General features: G+C 36.1%; 1 protein-coding gene across 8 annotated transcripts in view; it reads right to left on the reverse strand.

Annotated features, from left to right (window-relative positions):
* Positions 1-20,436, reverse strand: part of LOC134535754 (WD repeat and HMG-box DNA-binding protein 1) — a 291,056-nt gene that overhangs the window by 185,921 nt on the left and 84,699 nt on the right. For all 8 annotated transcript variants that reach the window (XM_063374986.1, XM_063374990.1, XM_063374984.1 and 5 more), the window contains 2 exons: positions 11,259-11,421; positions 8,211-8,320 (listed from right to left, as the gene is read on the reverse strand). In XM_063374986.1, coding sequence (XP_063231056.1) covers positions 8,211-8,320; positions 11,259-11,421 — 273 coding nt within the window. The remainder of the gene's footprint in view (positions 1-8,210; positions 8,321-11,258; positions 11,422-20,436) is intronic.

Here is a 20,436-nt window from a genome sequence, read left to right on the forward strand (position 1 = left end):
AACGATTGCCCAAGGGGTTGTAAATAGCAAAGGTAGAAATATAAAAAAACTCAATTTCCATACCATGTACAATATTAAATACGTTATTATTTATGGTAAAACCCTTAAAAATGAATTATGTAACAATTAATGTTAAATGTATATTTTTATTTTTTATCTAAAACTTTCGTCCAAAACAATTATTGATTAGACTGCAAGAAGTTGAAAAAAAACTCATGTGGAGATAAAAAGAACTAAACAAAACTTCCGTACCATGTACCTACACTATCAAAGTCATTCATATTTTTATTTTACTTTCTATATATTGCCAAGAACGTTTATATGAAGTAAAATATTATGTAACCAGCCATTACTCCAAGCCGTGGGAATAAAAACGGTTAAAAGACAAAAAAAATCATTAACTTTTTAGTTGATATACTATCAAAAATGAAATAATTTATGCAAAACTCCTAAACATTATCCAAAACCTTTGGCTGAAACAATTGTTGCTACGACGAACTATTTACAGTTATAATAGAGGTTGAAAAAAGTTTTATAGTTCCTATCAAATATGTTGAAATTTATTTTTTACTATCTTCATATTATCATAAACAATGATCCAGAGCAATTTTTTTTGTGACCACTTATTAGTGCAAGGTATGAAAAGTAGTGTTAGAAGGTAATAAATGCATAGGCGTAATATGAAATACGTTCTATGTTATTCAGTCCTGGATGAATTGAACTAAATCTTTTAAAATAGTTTTGGGCCATGGAATAAGACAGTGTTAATTCGATCAGTTTTGAATATTGTAGAACGTACAGGATACTTAAAATGTTTCCGAAGTTTATATAAGTTTTTTGAACATTTCATGAAGTGATAGGTACTTCGAAATCTACCTAAACCTGTAGTCTGTGCCGAGAGGGATGGATTTCGTTTACTCAATTTGTCATACTGGAAAAACTGTAGTGCAGTGCTTATGAAAAAAATTGAATGACAAAAATTTATTTTGCAGCTGCCTTGAAGAAAATGTTTTTTGCTGTAAGGTATATTTTTATTTTGTTATTGAAGATTTAATATTATTGAATAAATATTTTTCTTTGATGATTTAGATTCGTTTCATTTGTTATCAAACTTTTTTAAAACTTATCTACTTTTTATTTCATACCAAACATTCTTAAACTTAAAAAAAAAATTCCATTATCAAAACTCAAAATGTAACAGCCGTTAGTAAAAATGTGTGCCTTTAAAATTATTTCTATTTAAAATATCGCTACTACTGATTTTAGTCTGAAAATTTGCCTGTTTGCCTACGTATTTATGACACCCTTGAGACTGAATAAAACTGCCCGCGCCCTTGGTGCAGAAATGCTGTTAATTTAGTAACCGATCAAAATTTAAATAAATATATAGATAAAAATTAAGAAAAAAGTTTAAAAGTTGAACATTTTTGGTATTAAATATATGTAAATTAAAATGGTCATTCACAGCGTGACTGTACTGCTGGCACCATAGAGGTTTTCAAGTAGTTTTGCGAATAACCGGTAAAACATCACATTGTAATCAACCATCAATGTAAAGTAGTGTCCAGACATGTATTTGTAAGTCAGTAATTCAGACAGAATTATTTTTTACGTATGCAGTCACATTTGTCTGTGTGACATATACACAATAACTTATTGTTAACACGTTAATATCAACCACTAAAATAAGTATTTTGCTATATCGCTACACTCTAAACATATATGCAATTGGCACGCCGAACACGGTAAACTAAAGGACGCAGAAAGATTCAGACACATAGTCCAGGCATTTTATGAGAAAAAGGGGTCGATTTATGGACAAATTGTAAGAAAAGGTTTTATTTTATCAAAATTTGCAGAAAAATTTGTAGAATATCATGTCCAACATCCACTGAAATCCACTTTATTTTGGTAACGTTTTTTCCGGGATTTGTCCCGGAAAAATGCGAAATAAATTAATAACTGGAAAACGGTGCGTTCTACGAAGAAAGGTACAGACACTAAAATTAAAGAGAGCCAAATTTACCATAACATATCAAAAATGTACAAAAATCCACTAATAAATACTATTTGTTTTTTTGGAATTAGTCCCGGAAAAACCTAAAATATTGAAATAAATTGAAAATGGTGCATTTTATAGCAAAATGTTTCATGACAAAGTTAAAGTACACAACGATTTTCATAATATATTACAAATACACAAAAAATCAACACAAAATAGGTTTTTGGTTTTCCAGAAAATTTCCTGGAAAAAAAAAAGACGAAACGAAAACGTTGTATCGTACGTCAAAGAAAGTCGTGACTAAAATTAAAGACTTTTTTTTGTATTAAATATAATTTCAATTCACCAAAATCTGCTCATATATATATATATATATATATATATATATATATATATATATATATATATATATACATACATATATATATACATACATATATACATATATATATACATATATACACATACACATATGTATATAGTTTTTTTTGTGACTCGCCCTGGAAGATTATTAAAAATTCAATAAAACGAAAACGGAACATCGTATTGTAAAAGTTTCAGTGGGACAAACAGAAGCACACAAGATTTCCTATACTAAATCCTAAATTCACTAAAATCTGGTAAATAGATTTTATTTTGTGATCGCCCACGGAAAAAGTATTGAATATGTAGGCTAAATAACAGAAAGAATTGTATCCCATGTCAAATTATGTCAGATCCAAACTATATTCATTCTCAATAATATATTTTAAAGTCACTTAAATTATATTCCTTTTTCAGTTAGTGATGTGTTAAAACGTTTTTGAAATCTACCTTAATTATTTTTCAGAAAAAAAAAATCAGACTCATTTCAACTGCTTATCCTTTGAAAGATAAATTCGACACGTCCATTCTCACAAAACATACCATACAATTAAATTTACACAAGATTTCCAGTGACCTGTTTCGAGAAGAAATAGAAAAATATACACACATTGGGATGCACTCTGCAACACACAATACTGAATAAACATGCATGGATATGTAGGAACACCCTACCTTAAAAACCGTCACAGTAACTGCAGTCCTCGGGAGGTAATTCACGCCGGTTTTTACAGGTTGATCCATGACAGTTTACACAAGCAGAAGAACATGAGATGCCGTGTTTCCTACAACTGCAGTTGGATGCACCGCAACCATCTTCCTTGCAAGTGCACCTGATTACCTTCAAAAGGCATTCCGGAGCTGTTGACACTTGTCTGTCGAAATTGGCAAGAGAAGGTGGCCATATTTTCTCCATCCCCATTCTTCTGGATTCATCTTAATTCCCTTCCATTCTTGTATCTGATATAAAACCCTTAAGAAATGGAAACGAGCTAAAGAACTAGTTGGAGGTAACTGTTCTGGTTGTACACATTTGAAACTAGTAGCTGCTTTCTCACTAAACACTTTAAAACGCAAAGTGTCGAGTGTGTCACTTCTCGACCCATTGTACAGGCGTACTAGCAGCTGTTCTCCCGATTTTACAATGTCTTCTTTTGATACACTGGGAATACTATCTGAAAATACTTCCGCAAGTTGCCTGAAGGCACTGTCATTCTGGATCAGATCCAATATTTTCCCCTTTCCTATATCATAGATGTGTGATGTTGTGTCACATCCCATGAATGCATGGCAGAAAAGAATTTTCATCACCAAGCTTCAGCTTTAGCTCCTTAATGTGACATGTTTTCTTCTGCCTTTGTTCACTTTTTAAACACAAAAAGTTATGTGATTGTGGATCAAAGTAGTAGAGTAAAAGGACAAGTACATCTGTGTCTGTTCCTATAACTGTTGTCAACTGTTCTTTTGCACATTTTAGAGCTTCTTGGACAATGTAAATATCTGCATCACCTGGTGCTTCGACAACAGTACATTCTGCTTCGCGTAAATGTATTGCTAATAACCTTAAAAATTGTCCTTTATTTCGCTCGTTCAAAAGAAACATCTTTACGGAGTGATAGTTGCATTTCTCCTGTGAATTCAACTACAGGTGATCAATTACCTCTTGTTCTTCTCATATGTGCTGTGTCTTTAGTACTGTGAGATTTCCCATATCCATCAAATACAGTAGTTGCTAATCCATAATTTTTCAAGATGAAACGTACAGCTGAGCGATCTCGTTGTAAATTGCAGTATGGGGCCAAGGTAACTGATGAAGTAAATATCCTCCGTCAATGACATATTTAATCGCAGTTGCGTTTTCATTCACTCAGTGCAAGGGAATGGGAATTCAATCGTATAAATAGTAACTATAGATACCAGGACAATAGTACATAAATTTTAAGCAAATTTTGATAAATTTAAATTATATAATGCAACTTTTTTGCCCTTAATTTAATTCACGATTTATTTTGAAGTACGGTGCACGGTTTCCGTTTTTATTTCTTTTTATAACTTTTTACGGGACATTTCCTGGAAAACAAAAAAAAAAACAATTAAATGTTGATCTGTGTGAAATTCTAATACTTATATTATGAAAAACATTGTTTACTTTATCTTTTTCCTAAACCATTAGGCTGTAAAGTGAACAATTTTCGATTTATTTAATTTTTAATATTTTTTCCGGGACTAATCCCGGAAACGAAGCAGAAGTTATAAGCGGATTTTCTTTAACTTTGGATATGTTATGTAAAAGTTAATTTTCTTTAATTTTTGTCTCTACAGATTTTGTCGTCAGATGCACCGGTTTTGAGTTATTATTTTTTTTTTTCGCGTTTTTCCAGGACAAAACCCGGAAAAAAAGTTACCAAAAGAAAGTGGATTTCGGTGGATTTTGGATATGTTATTCTATGAATTTTTCTGCGAATTTTGATGTAAAAAAAACTATTCTTGCAATTTGTACATGTTTTTTTCATATACATATTTCCTGGACTAACATGGCGAGGCGGCAGGGCGGCTCTTATCTGGCCAGCAGTGTCGGCGTGGGGAGGAGGGTGGGTACTAGTGGAGTGGGGCAGTGAGAAGGAGGAGATAAGAGTAGTTTCGAATGTCGCCACTCAGCTCCGAGCAAGAACGACATGCTATGTACGCGGTTACGCGTTTACTCTCTAGCCAGACGGCGCCCTTAAGTGAGCTCGTTCTTTAGTGTTTGTCGGCCCGCAGGCCACGTGCCCATTTAACGCTTTGTACCTTCTCCTACTTGTTTGAGTGTGTTTAAATTTTAATGGTACACGCTAATTATAGGTTTTTAATGAGACCCTGATTGTATATGCTTTGTTCTGGGAGTCGTGGCCGCGACGTTAGGTGTTATTTAGCCTGTGATGCGTGTTAATTTTGATTGGAATAATGTATTTTATCGTACTGAATAATAGATGTGTTGATTGCGTCATCGCTTAAGTTCAGGTGAAATTTCTTAACGTAAGTTAGCGTGTCTTTACCTGGCGATACTAGCCATTATACTGTGGGGTGAATTGTTACTCCCGACATTTGTGATGTATTGAAAATTTTGTATATTATAATGGGTCTATATCCCCTTTATCACGTGCTGTAAGCCCATCTCAGAGGCATTATAAATATTCTTCCTGTAATAAATATGAGCCATTGTATTGAGATTTTATGCTAATTTATTTTCACAACAAACTGTCACTACACTCTGAAGTCCCTACTGGAAGAGACTTAACCTCCTGTCTTGTGTCTGGGGTAGACACTGAGATTGTGGCGTGCGAGGCACGGCCGCAATTACTGCGCTACTCTGCTGCAGAGTACTGTGCCATTTGTTCTTGTTGCATGATGGCTGGAGTTTCCTGGATTTACCGGCTCCACCGGCCGGAGCTTATACAGCACCTCGAAGAGAACGGGCTGCCCGTCCTGCCTACCGAGACCGTGACGGAGTTGCGAGCGAGGCTCGTCGAGTTCGTGCGTGCGGCTTGTGGGGCCCCGCCGGTGGAACAGCTGAGGCAGGTCCCAGAGCGAGTGAGTGAAACCAGCGGCAGTAGCTTTAATTTGAAGTTGTTCTTTAGTGCTCTTAAGCCCCTTCCCGTCCTGGGTGATTTGGAACCTCGTATGGTCCTTGACTTCATAATCGCAGCTGAGCGATTAAATAAGTTGAATTTGGTTTCTGAGACTTTAATGAAGGCATTGTTGAGCAAGTGCTCTGGTAGCTACGTGGATTTGCTCACAGAAGCTATCCTGCAGGGGACCGACTTCACCCAGTTCCGAAAATTGTTGGTCCATTATGTTTGCCCACCTCGTGTATTGGATGCGTGTAAGCGAGAACTTGTTTTGCGCTTTCAGAGGCCTGACGAGCCGATTAGCCAGTTTTTCAGTTCAGTTACCGCGTATGCGGAGGCCTTAGGCCTAGGGATTCCTGAGAATGAATTTGTCCAGGTTATTCTGGGTAATTTATCGCCGGTCGTGATGCAGAGTTGTGCCCTGCTTACCCCTCCCTCCTCCCTGCACAGGTTGCGAGAGTGGGGCGGTGAAGTTGAGAGCCGTATGGCTGCGGTTTGTAAATATCAAGCTGAATTTCTCTTGCCTGTTAGTGATCAGGTTCACAAGCAGCGGGATGTGTTCTATAATACTCATCAGTCGTTTGGTGATCAGGCTACTTCTCCCGTAATGCGTAGTAGCAGCTTGCACGGTAATGCCTTTTCCGCTGGTGTTAGCCCGGCTGTTTGCACGACTCCTGTGACCTTGAGCGGACCTGGTTGTCCGGGGCATGGGATAGATTACCTAGTCACCCGCGGCGTGCCGTGCGACCCGCACTGAGTGTGTCGCCGCGGGTAACCGCGGCGCCCACTGCTCCGCCCTTGACCTTGGCTGACCTTGAGCACCAACAGATGTCCGGCGTGCGCCGCGTGTCGGGGCATTGCGCAAATTGTTGCGCTTTCGGCCATGTGACCACGGATTGTACCGCCCCTCGTGTGGAGAGTAAAGCCAGGAAATGTTTTCGATGCATGGGCGTAGGTCATTATCGTGACTCTTGTCCGGGAAACGGGCATTGACGGGGCGCAGAAAAGGTCACCTTCGTCGCCTCGCAGTAAAGCCTCTCCACCTGGTTACCTTAATTTGTTTCTGTAGGAATACAGGATAAATTTGATCCCGCCTTGATTGACACGGGGGCGTCTTGCTCTCGTATCAGCCGTGATTGTCTCGACAGTCTTACGCTTCAGTTACCCTCGTTGTCACGGTTTGTTGTTCAACAACCGGCCACTAATATTCATGTGGCTAATGGCGAGATTATACGCACTGACCTAGCGGTCGTGTTACATTTCAAAATTCATGGGTTTTCTTGGAACTGGAAATTTTCAGTGGTTCCCGGGCTTCCGCCTGCAGGATAGCTTCAGTGAGCAAATCCACGTAGCTACCAGAGCACTTGCTCAACAAATGGTCTATTTTTAAATGTAAAGCAATTTTTCAAAAAATTTTATATTCAACTTAGATAAATATTATCCATGGGTGCCTTAAGGTAATCTAAATGTTACCATGATAAATTGTACCAGGCTATTAAAGGATTTATCTGTATTAATAATTCAAATAACAACATTAGTTTGTACATATGCTTACGTGACTTTTGCTTTAGTAATAAAAAATGGAACATTGTCTGCATTATTTAACGACATCTCTAAATAATTTCAGTTTTATTTTAGACAGTAGCATTTTCACCAATACATGTTTTTTTTTATATTTCCATATTTATTAATAACATATTTTTATCAATAAAATATTTTATTAACTTTCGGAAAATCCAAGAAGGCTGCTGTCAAAGTGTAACAAACAGCAAAGGAATTTTGTTGGAATATTTAGGGTTTATTTTGATATCCTAAAATTTTCCAAAAATTTGTTTTACATAATTTTTAATCAATTTCAAGATATAGACTAGAGATGAGTCTTTCAAGGCTCCCTAGTTTTTTTTACGTATTACAACCATGATTTTAAAATAAAGATAAATATTCCATAAGGTAATTTAAAGGAAAGAATGGAAGTTTTGTAACATTTGAGAAATGTAATGTCCTTTGCAACTTTGATGGGAAAATTAAAAGGCCAAGGTAGTCTAAACTAATGGCTTTTATTACACAAATCCTAGATGGAGGTCTGCTACTCCGGCTGAAACCCTGGGACCAGACATACATCATTGAACTACTTTCAAAAATTTTAATTTAGCATTTTTCTACTACACAACACATGGTACTGCAAGATGCACATCATATTAAAAATACAGATAATGTTCAGTGTGAATGGCACTGACCATGAAGTTGTGCTGCAGGTGGTGAGGCGTGGCGGACGGCTGGAAGGGAGGCTGCATCTCGGACAACACCAACCCCTCCCCCTGCGCGTCCTCCGCTCCCTCGCTCGCTCCTGCAACCACACGCACTCGCGGCACTCGCTACACTCGCTTCTCCCACTGCGATATCAACACCAGTCCTTCGGCTTCAGCACAGCATTTCAAAACCTGCCATTTTGGTGCAAAAGATACATGAATTCATGCTTAAAAGACCTTGTGGAATATAACCTTCCAATGGCAAAAGCTTTTAGATGAAAAAATACTTACTTAAAGAAATCTTCACAATACCTGATTGAAAATTTTGATAACTGTTTTAAAATTAATTACTACGAAAAATATATCAAGTGTGGTGGTTGTGAATTTGCAGTAGGTACAATCCCTGAAATCTAGGAAAACTCATCCTTGAATAATGTTGGGAGTTACCTTTTCATTTGCAGCATTTTTTTTTTTTTAATGGGCATTTTTCATAGTTGTTATACAGGAAATACTAACCTGGACTAGTATTTGTTGTACTTGTTCAAAAATAAATTCAATTTTCACAAAGTTATTCAAATATCCTGTGTCTAGTATAGTTGAAAATTTCAAACATTAAGTGTCATCATAAACAGTGAATGATTAGTAATTTTTTAACTGGAATCAAATTAAAATAAAATATAAAAATATTCTCAATTGAATAAGATTGTAAAAGTTATGAAAAGAAAAATGTTTTCCACATTTTGTATGATATTTTTAAAGTGATATGTATTCATAATTACTTCTATAATGTAGGTATTTAATGTTAAAAATTATGCTTTAAAATTTTTCCATATTTGTTTTACAATGGTTGCAAACTTATTGTAATCTTGCTTTGTTCTCAACTTATCAATAACTTTCCATATTGCTGATTGTTCCCCAGTCTGAACTCTAGCAGTTCTGCTTTTAACTATACACTGTTGAAATAATCAAGCCATCCATGTATTGAAACAAGGATGCACGCATTTATATTGTTCTAAAATGACTCAACCTTGACTGTGATTGCTGCAAGTTGTGATACACAACAGGTTCACTTCACTTCTAACACAAACGAATATTCATTATTTCTAAGTGTATGTGTTTGAAATCAAATCAATTACCAGGGGGCCTACAAATACCTTGTGAATGAATTTCAGACCTTTTTTAGGACCTTTTAATAAAACATGTTCTTACTACACTTTTATATTACCATTTTTATATACCTATAAAAAGCTAAATTAAACATATTATGAAATACTACTGGCAGGAATGTGTCAATATTTATATATTATACAGCAAATACCTTTTCACAGTATATTTCCATGTGATTTACACCTCAATATTTATGTTTAATATGTGACTATAAACCAAAGTGAGGTGTCAAAAAAAAATGTAAGTTACCAAAAGGCTGAGGATATTATAAGTTTTTTGACTTCCTTTACTGTTTCTTTTGTGACTTTCGCGACCAGGCTTGAGTTGCGTTATTTTCCGTGACTTACGTTATCTATAGACACCTGATAAGAAGCAATCAATTATTGGCACATGCCTGGTTATTATAAGTGTCATTTTAAAAATATCTCAGGGTATGTACATAATTGCCTGTGTAAACAAGATCCACTCCAACACAATGTGCAAGGAACATAGACCGTGTAACACCCCGGACCTCCCAGCTAGCTCAACATCGGTAGCCTACAACTCACGTAGTTTCGGTTCCCTACCACGTTCGTGCAACTTCGGATTTCTCTCAAAAATTGAAATTTAAAAAAATCGAAGGGTTAGGTTAGGTTAGGTCAGTCACAACATGCTTGAACTTCTGATTTAGCGGCTGAAGTGGCGTTAATACCAAAACGCAAAACTTCGTTAATCTTCGGAAATTCTTGCAGGGAACTGAAACTACGTGAATTGTAGGCTTCCCAGCTCAACATATGGTCTAGAGAGCACGTTCATGAGCACTTGAATGAATTAGTTGGTCTCTGGAAACATGCAAGTTCCAAAGGAAGTGAACTGCCGATGATTGATAACTGGAATAATGTCTCTAGGACACAAGCTGGTTTTGAATGTTTGCCCTTCTTTCCTGAGGAAGGACAAAGGGCGTTCATGTGACGTAATGTTCAACCAATCACAGAATTACACAGAAAAAAATCAGCCTATCATGGCACATGGCAACAGCATGTCGACTAAATCTAGAGTTCTTTTCTCGTGCCTACAAAACTCTCTCTTTAATTATTTCACAACTGAAAAATTATTGCATCACCTTGTTTTCAAACAAAGAACAATGGTAATAATAAAAAAATACCAAAGAAAGTTACATGAACACAAATTTACAAATAAAAAAACAAGCACATTTCTTAAATATGTGAAAGCCCTGTAAAACGTAACTACACAAATAAACAAGCAGGTGAAAATAACTTTAACTGGCTTATTCACCATAAAGTAAGCAAATCATCAGAAACACTTAAAAACCATTAAAAAATATAAATTATGATTATAAAACATGTGCAGAACCCACGAGCACCTCTCAAAAGAATAAACAGTTTGGATTAAAATCATATCAGAAAACCTAACTATAGTGCTGAATATAATCACACAACATAATAAATCATTAATAAAATTCATTTAGTAAGTGGAGAGGGCAGTAGTCTGCTTTGTTACAACTGCAGTTCTACAATATTTCTCACTGCAACCCTCTCGTACTTGTTTATTTTGTGCAAATTAGAAAAATATAGCAAATATAGGCAGTCCTCTTTGGGTCCATGCAATTAGACTCACAGGTTGAAGAAGTAAAGTGTTTTTAAAGTAGACAAATTCGTGTTTACCAAATACTGTACTGACTGCAAACAACCATACGTGCTGCAAAGACTACTGTATAAAATAAACCAATCATCATATGAAGGACCAACATGATTTACCATCACATTTATTAGGACACACCCAAATTACAAGCAAATCTTCTCAACGGAGATAAATGCTGACAGTGAGCAGCATTAGCGAAGAGCATTAAGAAGTTCGACTCCAACATACCAGCGACACTGGCAGACTCCAGAATGTCGTCGCACAATGGCACAGCAACCTCAGCCTTAATCTTCTCCAGTGAGATGGAGTTCTCGTCGTCATCGCTGTCCACGCCATAACTGAGCGTGGCTCCATCCGTACTTGGCTCTCCAGGTTCGATGCTTTCATGTTCCTAAACAAAATATTAGCAAGCAACCTTGACATGACAGTCCCGGTTCCCGATTCCACCGGTTCTCAGCAGATTAAAAGGCGCCAAAAACTGTAAATATGATCAAGTTAGCACGGAAAGCTTAACAACCAAACCTTTCCTGGTGAAAATACAATAGACTTCCGGTAAAATGCAGTTGTAAACTCCCGGCGACCAACACGTACACATCTTTTCAACTTCACTTTAAGCCAGTGAACAGAGTGACACGTAAAAGTAAGGGTTTGTAAATGTTTGAAAACTGTGGGCAACAATAAGCAGTCTCCCCTTCACAACCTCCTTGCGCTAGACCCCAGATGGAAAGATAATGGTGACATGATGAGTCAGAACCTAAAAGGGTTCTTTGTGCCAAGAATTTAACCCTTTTTTGTCTCCATTTTTACTAATACAGAGATGATCATTCTTGCAAAAATAGACATATAGAAAAGTAACACAGAATCAAAATACTTTTAAAACTTTTCTATCTTAAAAATTAATTACAATGATTTAAAGTTGTCCACTACTTATTATCTATAGGCATTTGCTACTACTTTTGCAGCACTACATCACTTCCAACTCAACCAACAAATAATGTGTCAATATAAACTTTTAACAGATCTTTTTTAACTTGAGGTTGCATCGATCGCCCATTACAATACATACATAACTTTTAACTAAGCATTATGGTGTGTTGCTACTGGGTATTAGATTTTATTATTTATTTTTTATATTTTACTTAGTTTCTTGTGAACAAAAATTTATAATTTTCTCAAGCTTTTTTTAATGATCTGCCTTATTTAAATGCTGACCTGTTGAAAAAAGTTAACATGTACTACTAGATATTGCTGCACCACAGGATGTCTGTACAGTGCTGCTACAACACCTAGTGACACGATACGCAACTATGCTAACTAGGGGCTGGATAACTTTTTTGTTGTTGGATTATGGTAAAGTGGGGTGCTAATAAGTCATATTTAACGAAAGAAGACACCATTTACTAGGACATATTCGCTTTTCTGTATCTTGGCGAGACTGAAAATTGTGTGGAGGTTAACCTAAATCCGAGAAACGAGGTCCAAAATTTTTAAGAACCAGAATCAAACCGAGAACCGCAACATAATGTTTTCATTACCACACACAGTATTTATTACTCTAATGTCAGAATCACAACTGCAAGTACCACATGATTACAATTAATTGGTTGATCATGTTGAGGATTGTGATCCACACCTCCATAACTTTTTTTTAATCATGATGCTGGTTAAATTTAGATTATTTGATTTGTAAAATTCACATTATATTTATTTTTTATATTCTCTCTTGGTTTATGTATGGTACCAATGCTTAATTGTAATTTTTGGTTACAAAAAAAAATTTCTTTTTATTTTAAAATTAATGGCAGTTTTGGTCATTGATAAATATTTCTCTACATTTATTTTTTTTATCAAATAAATGTGATTTAAATAGTTCACAAAATTTCTTTAATTGCTTTTGTACTCCGGCATGTGTATAACTTGGTTGCAACTGATTTGATGACATTTGGTTCCGATGTGTTCTGTGCCCGGCGCAAGAGTGCACCATGGCGCGCGGTGGACAGTCAGCTGTGAACAGAACGGCCGGCGGGGTTCTCGTGAGCTGCTTGGACGAGAACGCTGCTAGCTGCCGGTGTGGACTGCAGGACATCAACTGAACCAGCTCAACTGAGAGCAACCGTTTCTGCAGTCAACCAGAATTGGAGTGAGTTCATCAGATCTTTTTCACAATTTTTCACTCAAAAGAACTCAATCACCTTTACTTCAGTTCAAGACTGGTGTAATTTAGCTTTGAAAAAACACAAATTTGGATTATTTGGGAACATTTTTATTCAGGAACCATTTTTTTTTTTGCAATTAGTTATATTTCTGGTAATTTGTCAATAAACGAAGTCTGGAAGCAGTTTTTTTTTATGTGTAGTGAACGTAAACATTTCTAACTTGTCACATTCCTCATTTCTCCTTCGACTTTACAGCTATTGTCAGCACAGTCCATACAATTACCGGCCGAAATGTACCAGATTTGAGAGGAATTTCACTGTAAAAGTGTTTTAATATTGCCGAATAGATACATAGCAGTTTTAAACAAGTAAATCGGGTAACTGAGTTGATTTCACAACTATCTCACAATTAAGTTTTTTGTTTTAGTTTTGTTGTTATCACAAAATAATGATAAGCCTTATTTCGTAGTATTTTTTGGTTCATGAAAATAACTGTGCATTTCACAAACTACTTGGGTTATCTAAATATATGAATGAATGTTCTAATCTGTGAGAAAACAAGTTATGATTGCCATCACCTAAAATCTAGAGTATAATTAGGAACTGCTTACCCAATACATAATCAAATTATTAAGTAAAGACAGGAGTTAAATAATAATTCAAATATTTATACTTTATTGAAGAATTTCTTTTAAAACATTTAAGTTAAAATAACTGCATTAATTATGGGTTTCATGAAAAATTCAGAAGGTTCCAGCTATTAATAGACATTATAACTTATTTTAAATTCAATAACTGGTTTGTAGCAAAGACAAAATTATATGATTAGGTTTGGTCAAAACATTTACAACAAACCATTTTTTTTTTATTATTTACTATTATTTACAAACAACCAATTTAAAATAGATAGGGTAAAGTAAGGACTTTTCGTGATAAAATTAATTTTTTGCTAATAAATATTGTTTTATTCAACAATTACGGTCGTATTTGGCCAAAATTGTTTAACATTAGTGTAGTACTAACATTATAAGTAATATAAACTCTTTTCAACACAAAATTTAATTTTAAATTTTAAATGGTTTGACAGGTAATTTCGTGATATGGGTATCTAATTTCGTGATAGGGGTTAGGCAATTTCGTGATACAAGAACAATACAAATATTTTCAAACAAATACCAACTATAATAACAAATAATATAATTTTAACTTGTAACATGCATTCTAATTGCTGTTTTCTTCATTTCATAATAAAAAATGTTCAAATAACCTTCGAAAAATTAGGTTTAGTCTAGTTTTTTTAGATGCTTACCTCGCTCAACTCACTTTCAGCATTAGCACAATTATCACACATGAAAACTAGTTCCCCAGAATCAGCAGGTTGGCACTCTTCATGATAAGGCATCAAGCAATAACAGCATTGTACCCATTTAGCGCCACTTCTTATTTGAACGTCTCTGAAATAACTGTTCCCGCACATACCACAGATCCAATCTTCATCAAAAATTTGGACTTCCTTTGATTTTGTCTTGCATTCGCGAAGTTCTGGACCAGATATGGACGGTTCTAATGTTGGTGTCGAAGCTTTTGAAGTTGATGGGACAATCTTGGAATTTGATGGGACAGCCTTGGAAGTTGATGGGACAGCCTTGGAAGTTGATGGGGTAGCTTTTGTAGTTGATGGGACAGCCTTCGAAGTTGATGGGGTAGCCTTAGTAGTTGATGGGACAGCCTTGGAAGTTGATGGGGTAGTCGTTGTAGTTGATGGGAAAGTTTTGGACGTTGATGGAGTAGCCTTTGTGGTTGATAAGATATCCTTCGATGATGACATTACAGGATTCGATGTTGGTAGGGCAGCATCTAAAGTTGAAGTGGCAGGTCTCCATGATGCGTATTTTATTGACCCCAAGGTGGTAATTTCTCCTACTGGAGTAAGGCATCTTGCACTTGAGTCTCGCTTTCTCTTTCCTTTGTTAATGAGGGTATCTCTTGACATTGATGGCAGGACCAAAATCTTGTCAGCTACTGATCTCTGATCCTTTTCCGGCTGTTCTTGAGGTAGAGGCTTGTTTGTTAGTTTGGAGGGTTGAAAAGCTTCCTTAGGAATAGCACATTTGTTGAATGGATAAATTCCTGTTTTCTTGAAAGAATTTGTAATGTTCTTAGTGCAGAAGCTCTCAATAAAGGCAGTATTCATAATCGTATGAAAATTTGTTCTATTTGGTTTTTCCGTTGGATTTTCCTTCATGTAGGAGTTAAGACGTTGACACCAATGTGATTTTAGGGATTTGTAAACTCCTACATCTAACGGTTGCAACAAATGAGTTGTATGGGCTGGGAAAGTAAATAAGAAAATCTGATTTTCTTTCGCAAACGAAATAACTTCAGGGTTAATATGCGATGCGTGTGAGTCCATGAAGAGGATGACTGGTCGAGCAGGTGGAATGGAGGCTACAAAGAACTGTACCATTCAAAGAACAGATCACTGTTAATCCACCCTTTTGGAGACAACTTCACTATTGCATTAGGCAAACAATCTCTCTTTAGGTTATCGTTCCACCTGACACCTTTGAAAATAATCATAGGCGGAATCCATGTCCCATTTGCGCACACACATCCCAAAAGTGTATGTGATTCTCCCCTGTCTGCAAAAACTCTCTTATAAACATATCGCTTTCCCACTGCTGTTACAACTTTGTTTGCTTTCACGACATACGAAAGACCTGTTTCGTCACAGTTCCATAGCCTATCAGGTGCTTCTTTGATATCCAATCTGTCCAGTAATTCCTCTAATTTAATATAAAAATCCCCAATGATTTCTTCATTTGCCATAGAAGCCCTGTATGCTGCAAGGTTTTCTGGAGCTCTTAATGAGAGGTTGTACCTACTCTTGAAATTTGTCCACCACCATTTGCTAGCACTTTCACTGTCGGAATTTAATAAATTTTCACGGCCGGCACTTTTTGCGAGTTCATGTGCTACTTTCCTTACTGTAGAAACAGTTAAACCAAATCCTAACTCTTGCATCTCTATGATGTAATTATACAGACTAATTTCTAGGTTTGAAGTTAGAGCGAATGGTCTTCCTAGTTTTGGCAGAGGTTCATTTCTGTTTTCACAGGGGCTATTTTTTAGATAGTCTCTTAGTGTACTCCATGGCACACCCATTTCCTTGGAGGCTTTATAAAGTGAACAATTTTGTTGTTTAACTAATTCAGCAGCTGCAATTAACTGTCTGGAGTCATATTTTCTGTATTTACTTCTTGCTTTATTCATCATTCAACTGAAAAATAAAAAAAAGAGCCAATGTATTTTTGTGATAGCCTATAGGTAATTTCGTGATATAGGTAATTTCGTGACACACTATAATTAGCTTTCTAAGTGAAACTAAGTTATTGTAAACTTAATTTACAACACAAACTCTCATAATAATTTTGTTCTAACAAGCTTAGAAAACTTACAAGATCAATTCATATTAAAGGCTTTGAAAATTTATCTTTAGCAAGGGCAAAAATGCTAAGAAACGCCATGTACAACATAAGCAATAACAACTGTATGCAGACGTGCAAAATCATAAAATTATTCACACTGTAAGAGGTTTAGATTCTCTACAAAACTGTGTATTAAATGCTAACATACCATGTACATGGATCCTTTTATGAATATTCGAAGTTAAACCTGCAAAAGAGTACTCAAATTTAACGACACTTTGCTCACTTTTATGAAAACTTTTGTTTTGTGACGTTGACACATTCCAAGACACGAACGATACATACCACACTATCTAGCGGAGATGGCTGAAAATACCTGTCCAAAATTCAGCTCCAAAAAACCGCTGGTATTTTCGTTACAAACGTCCTAAAAAATGTCACGAAATTACCTGTGTCACGAAATTACCTTACTTTACTATATATGAAAGAAATATAAATATAAAATAGATAAATATTAAAGAAATTAGAATTGTATTAATACCAACAGATGATAATGATGATGGTGTTGGTGTGGGTGAAGATGAAGGCGATAGTGATGGTGATGATGGTGATGGTGATGATGATGAAGGTGATGAAGATAGTGATGAAGATGGTGATGGTTATGATCTGGATTATTATTATGATCATGATGATGATGATGGTGATGATAAATTTGATGATCATCATGATATTATGATTATTATTACAGTAAACCCTCTCTGAAACGACCCCTCACGGTTCCCAGGAATAGGGTCGGAATATAGGGGGGGTCGTAATAGATGTTTTACGAAATTTTCAGTTGATTTCCACCCCCCCCCCCCCCTCCCTTTCCCAAACCGCTACGTGCTAAGAAACCAGCCGTACAATGGCAGGATGCTGTCACTCACAATGCTAGACGGCTTTGCTTTATCCCACTTCAACCTACATGACAAGTCCGTCGCCCTACAGGCCACCTCTAAAGAAAATATGTCAAAAGACAGTTTATTTTTACTGGTTAGTTTACATGTACGTTTTCTGCTTGCCGTAGTTAAATACACTAGAACCCCGATGTCACAAACCCCAGATTTAACGAAGCAGTGATTTTACGAATACATTCTCAGGAACCGTCTAAAAATTGGACATCTTGACCAAAATAAGAAAATCAGAAAAAAATTTAAAAAAAAAACCAAATGAAATGAAAGATCATTAAAATCTGTTAATTTTAACACAAAGCGTATTTTTGTGTCGGCTTTAATACTTCCAATAATGTTCGTGTAAGAATAACAAAAATATAATGGGACATTTCTTTTAAAAATATGGCAGCTGTAGGTTCTGCAACGTGAGTGGGCGCACACGAAGCTCACCCGGCTGGCTGGCGGCAGCAGCTTCATGACGCATGAGCTCACCCCTCCCTCCCCTCGTTAACATTCTTCAAGGCTAGCTCATCCCTCCCAGACACACAAAACATCTAGTGTCCTCCCTTATAACACCCCAACTTCGCTCCCCTTTGAAAAACCTTCAGCTAGAAAATGCTCATTTCACCCTCCCTTCTCCCGTAAAATTGAGCAATTATGAATGCGGTACTAAAGTGGTGAGGGAGGGGTCAAAATATGTCACTTTTCACATCAAGTTCAGTCATCTCTGGCAAGGAATTTACAAGCTTTCAAACTTAAATATTAATGTATTTTAATAGCAAGGGTCCTATGAAAAGGAATAAACTGAATAAAATCAAGCTGCTGTCACCAAACAAAGCATAAAACGGCCCAATCGTGGTCGCTTCGTTATTGCTCGCGCGAGAGGCAAGACGTGGAATGTTAGAAGAAAGATAAATGCGGGGGAGACAGATGGCAGCCAGTGTGTTTCCTGAGTGGGGAATAAGTGGCGTAGCCTTTTTTTTTATGCTGGGTGAAGCGACCATTTTCTATCAACTCACGGGAAAAGATAATTGCTTGAGCTGTCAAAATAAACATCGCTGCGGCAGTTAAAACAAGTCGAGGCGGGCGTGCTTCCAGTCGGTCGCTGTGTATTGTCAACCGATAGTAATCAAAAAATCAAAATCAAGAGAAATCCAGCAGGTAGCTTTGCCTTAACTGCGTACCACAATAGACACTAAAAGCAAAACGTAAACACGTTGCCACAAAAACCTTTATCTGCACCCTGCCTGCAAAGGGACGTGGAATGGGGGTTGTCAAGCGCTGACAGCGGTCGACAGGAAGTGGTATCAATTTTTAGATATGCGCTGCCTACGGCAGTATAGCACTCGGCAAGAGAAATGCAGTAACACGCTACTCACCACAAGAAACTTGTTTTCTGTCCGATTTTCTTCGGATTTTCGGCAATTTTTTCATGGTTCCTCAAAATCGGGTTGTAATAGAGAGGTGGTCGCAATAAATGGGGTCGCAACAAAAATGTTTTACTGTATAGTGAAAATGATACTTGTGATAAAGATGGTAATGATGGGATTGATGATAGTGATGTTTATGATAATGGTGATGGTGGTGATGATGGTGAAGATGATGGTATGATGGTAATAAAGTTGATGGTGATGATAGTGATGATGGTAATGATTGTAATGATGATGGTATTGATGGTGAAAATTATGGTGGTGGTGATGTCAGTGATGGTAAGATGATTTTTATGGTAATAATGATTGTAATTCTGATAATTATGGTGAAAGTGATAATTATGGTGATGGTGATATTAATGGTGATGGTATTTTTTATAGATGTGATGATGAATGTGGATGGTGAAAGTGATGATGGTAATGATGATGGAGATAATGTTAATGGTAATGATGATGGTAATAATGGTGTTGAAGATGATGGTTATGATATTGATGGTCGTGGTGATAATGAATATGGTGATCAGGCGTGTAGGAAGCAAATATTTAATGGGGGGTCAAAGGAGAGTATCATTATAAGTGGTGGATTTAACAAAGGGAGTGTCCGGGGGCTCTCCCCCGGTAGAAAAAAAATTGTATTCTAAGGAGCAAAATGGTGCTATTTAAGCATCTTTCGTACATAAAAATAGAGTGTACTACTAGCAGAAATTTTAACTTTTTTTATAACAAATTTACTTAAGGCTCGGCATCACAAAACATTGTTCACTTTTCAGTTTTCGCCTCGTAGAATTCATTATAAAGTCAATATGTTGAATTTTCCCATTGCACAGAGTACATAAATTACAAGTACCTTCAAATTTAGTCCCCAGATATCATCAAGTTATCTAGAGCTGTAGAAAAGGCAAAGATTAAAATTAAATATGGAAAAAAGCTTTTCGCAATAACACTCACATCATTTTATTCAGGAAAGTCAAAATTTTATTTTGGTATTAAAAGTCAATATTTTAATTTTTTTACTGTCAGACTCCCCTTAAGAATAAGTTTAAAATGCGAACCCCACAGAATAAGCGAGTAAAGATGCTTAAAAATAACTGCAAATCTGCTTCATAAATTCTTGTTCAATGATTTGTAGATTCAAAGAAATTTTTTTATTACTCGATGGAATAATCACGAGCGACGAGCGGAAAAAAATAATGTAACAACATACTAAACTTTAATGTTAAATAGGTGTATTACATATGGTTTTCGGGATCATGTAAAAATTTGTCTCAGTCTAAAGGAATCCAACTCTTCTTTAGGATCTTTGTCTTCACAGGCATTACAGCGTAATGTGCACTGCTTTTTAGGCGGTGGTTATGATGAACTGCAGGACAGTGCAGAACGGTTGTTGAAGAAAAAGGTTATGCTTTTCTGAGTCATTGTACGCCGCAAAAATCAAAATACTGTTAAAAATTTTCTCCTTA

The sequence above is a fragment of the Bacillus rossius genome, chromosome 10 (assembly GCF_032445375.1).
Source record: "Bacillus rossius redtenbacheri isolate Brsri chromosome 10, Brsri_v3, whole genome shotgun sequence".
NCBI lineage: Eukaryota > Metazoa > Arthropoda > Insecta > Phasmatodea > Bacillidae > Bacillus > Bacillus rossius.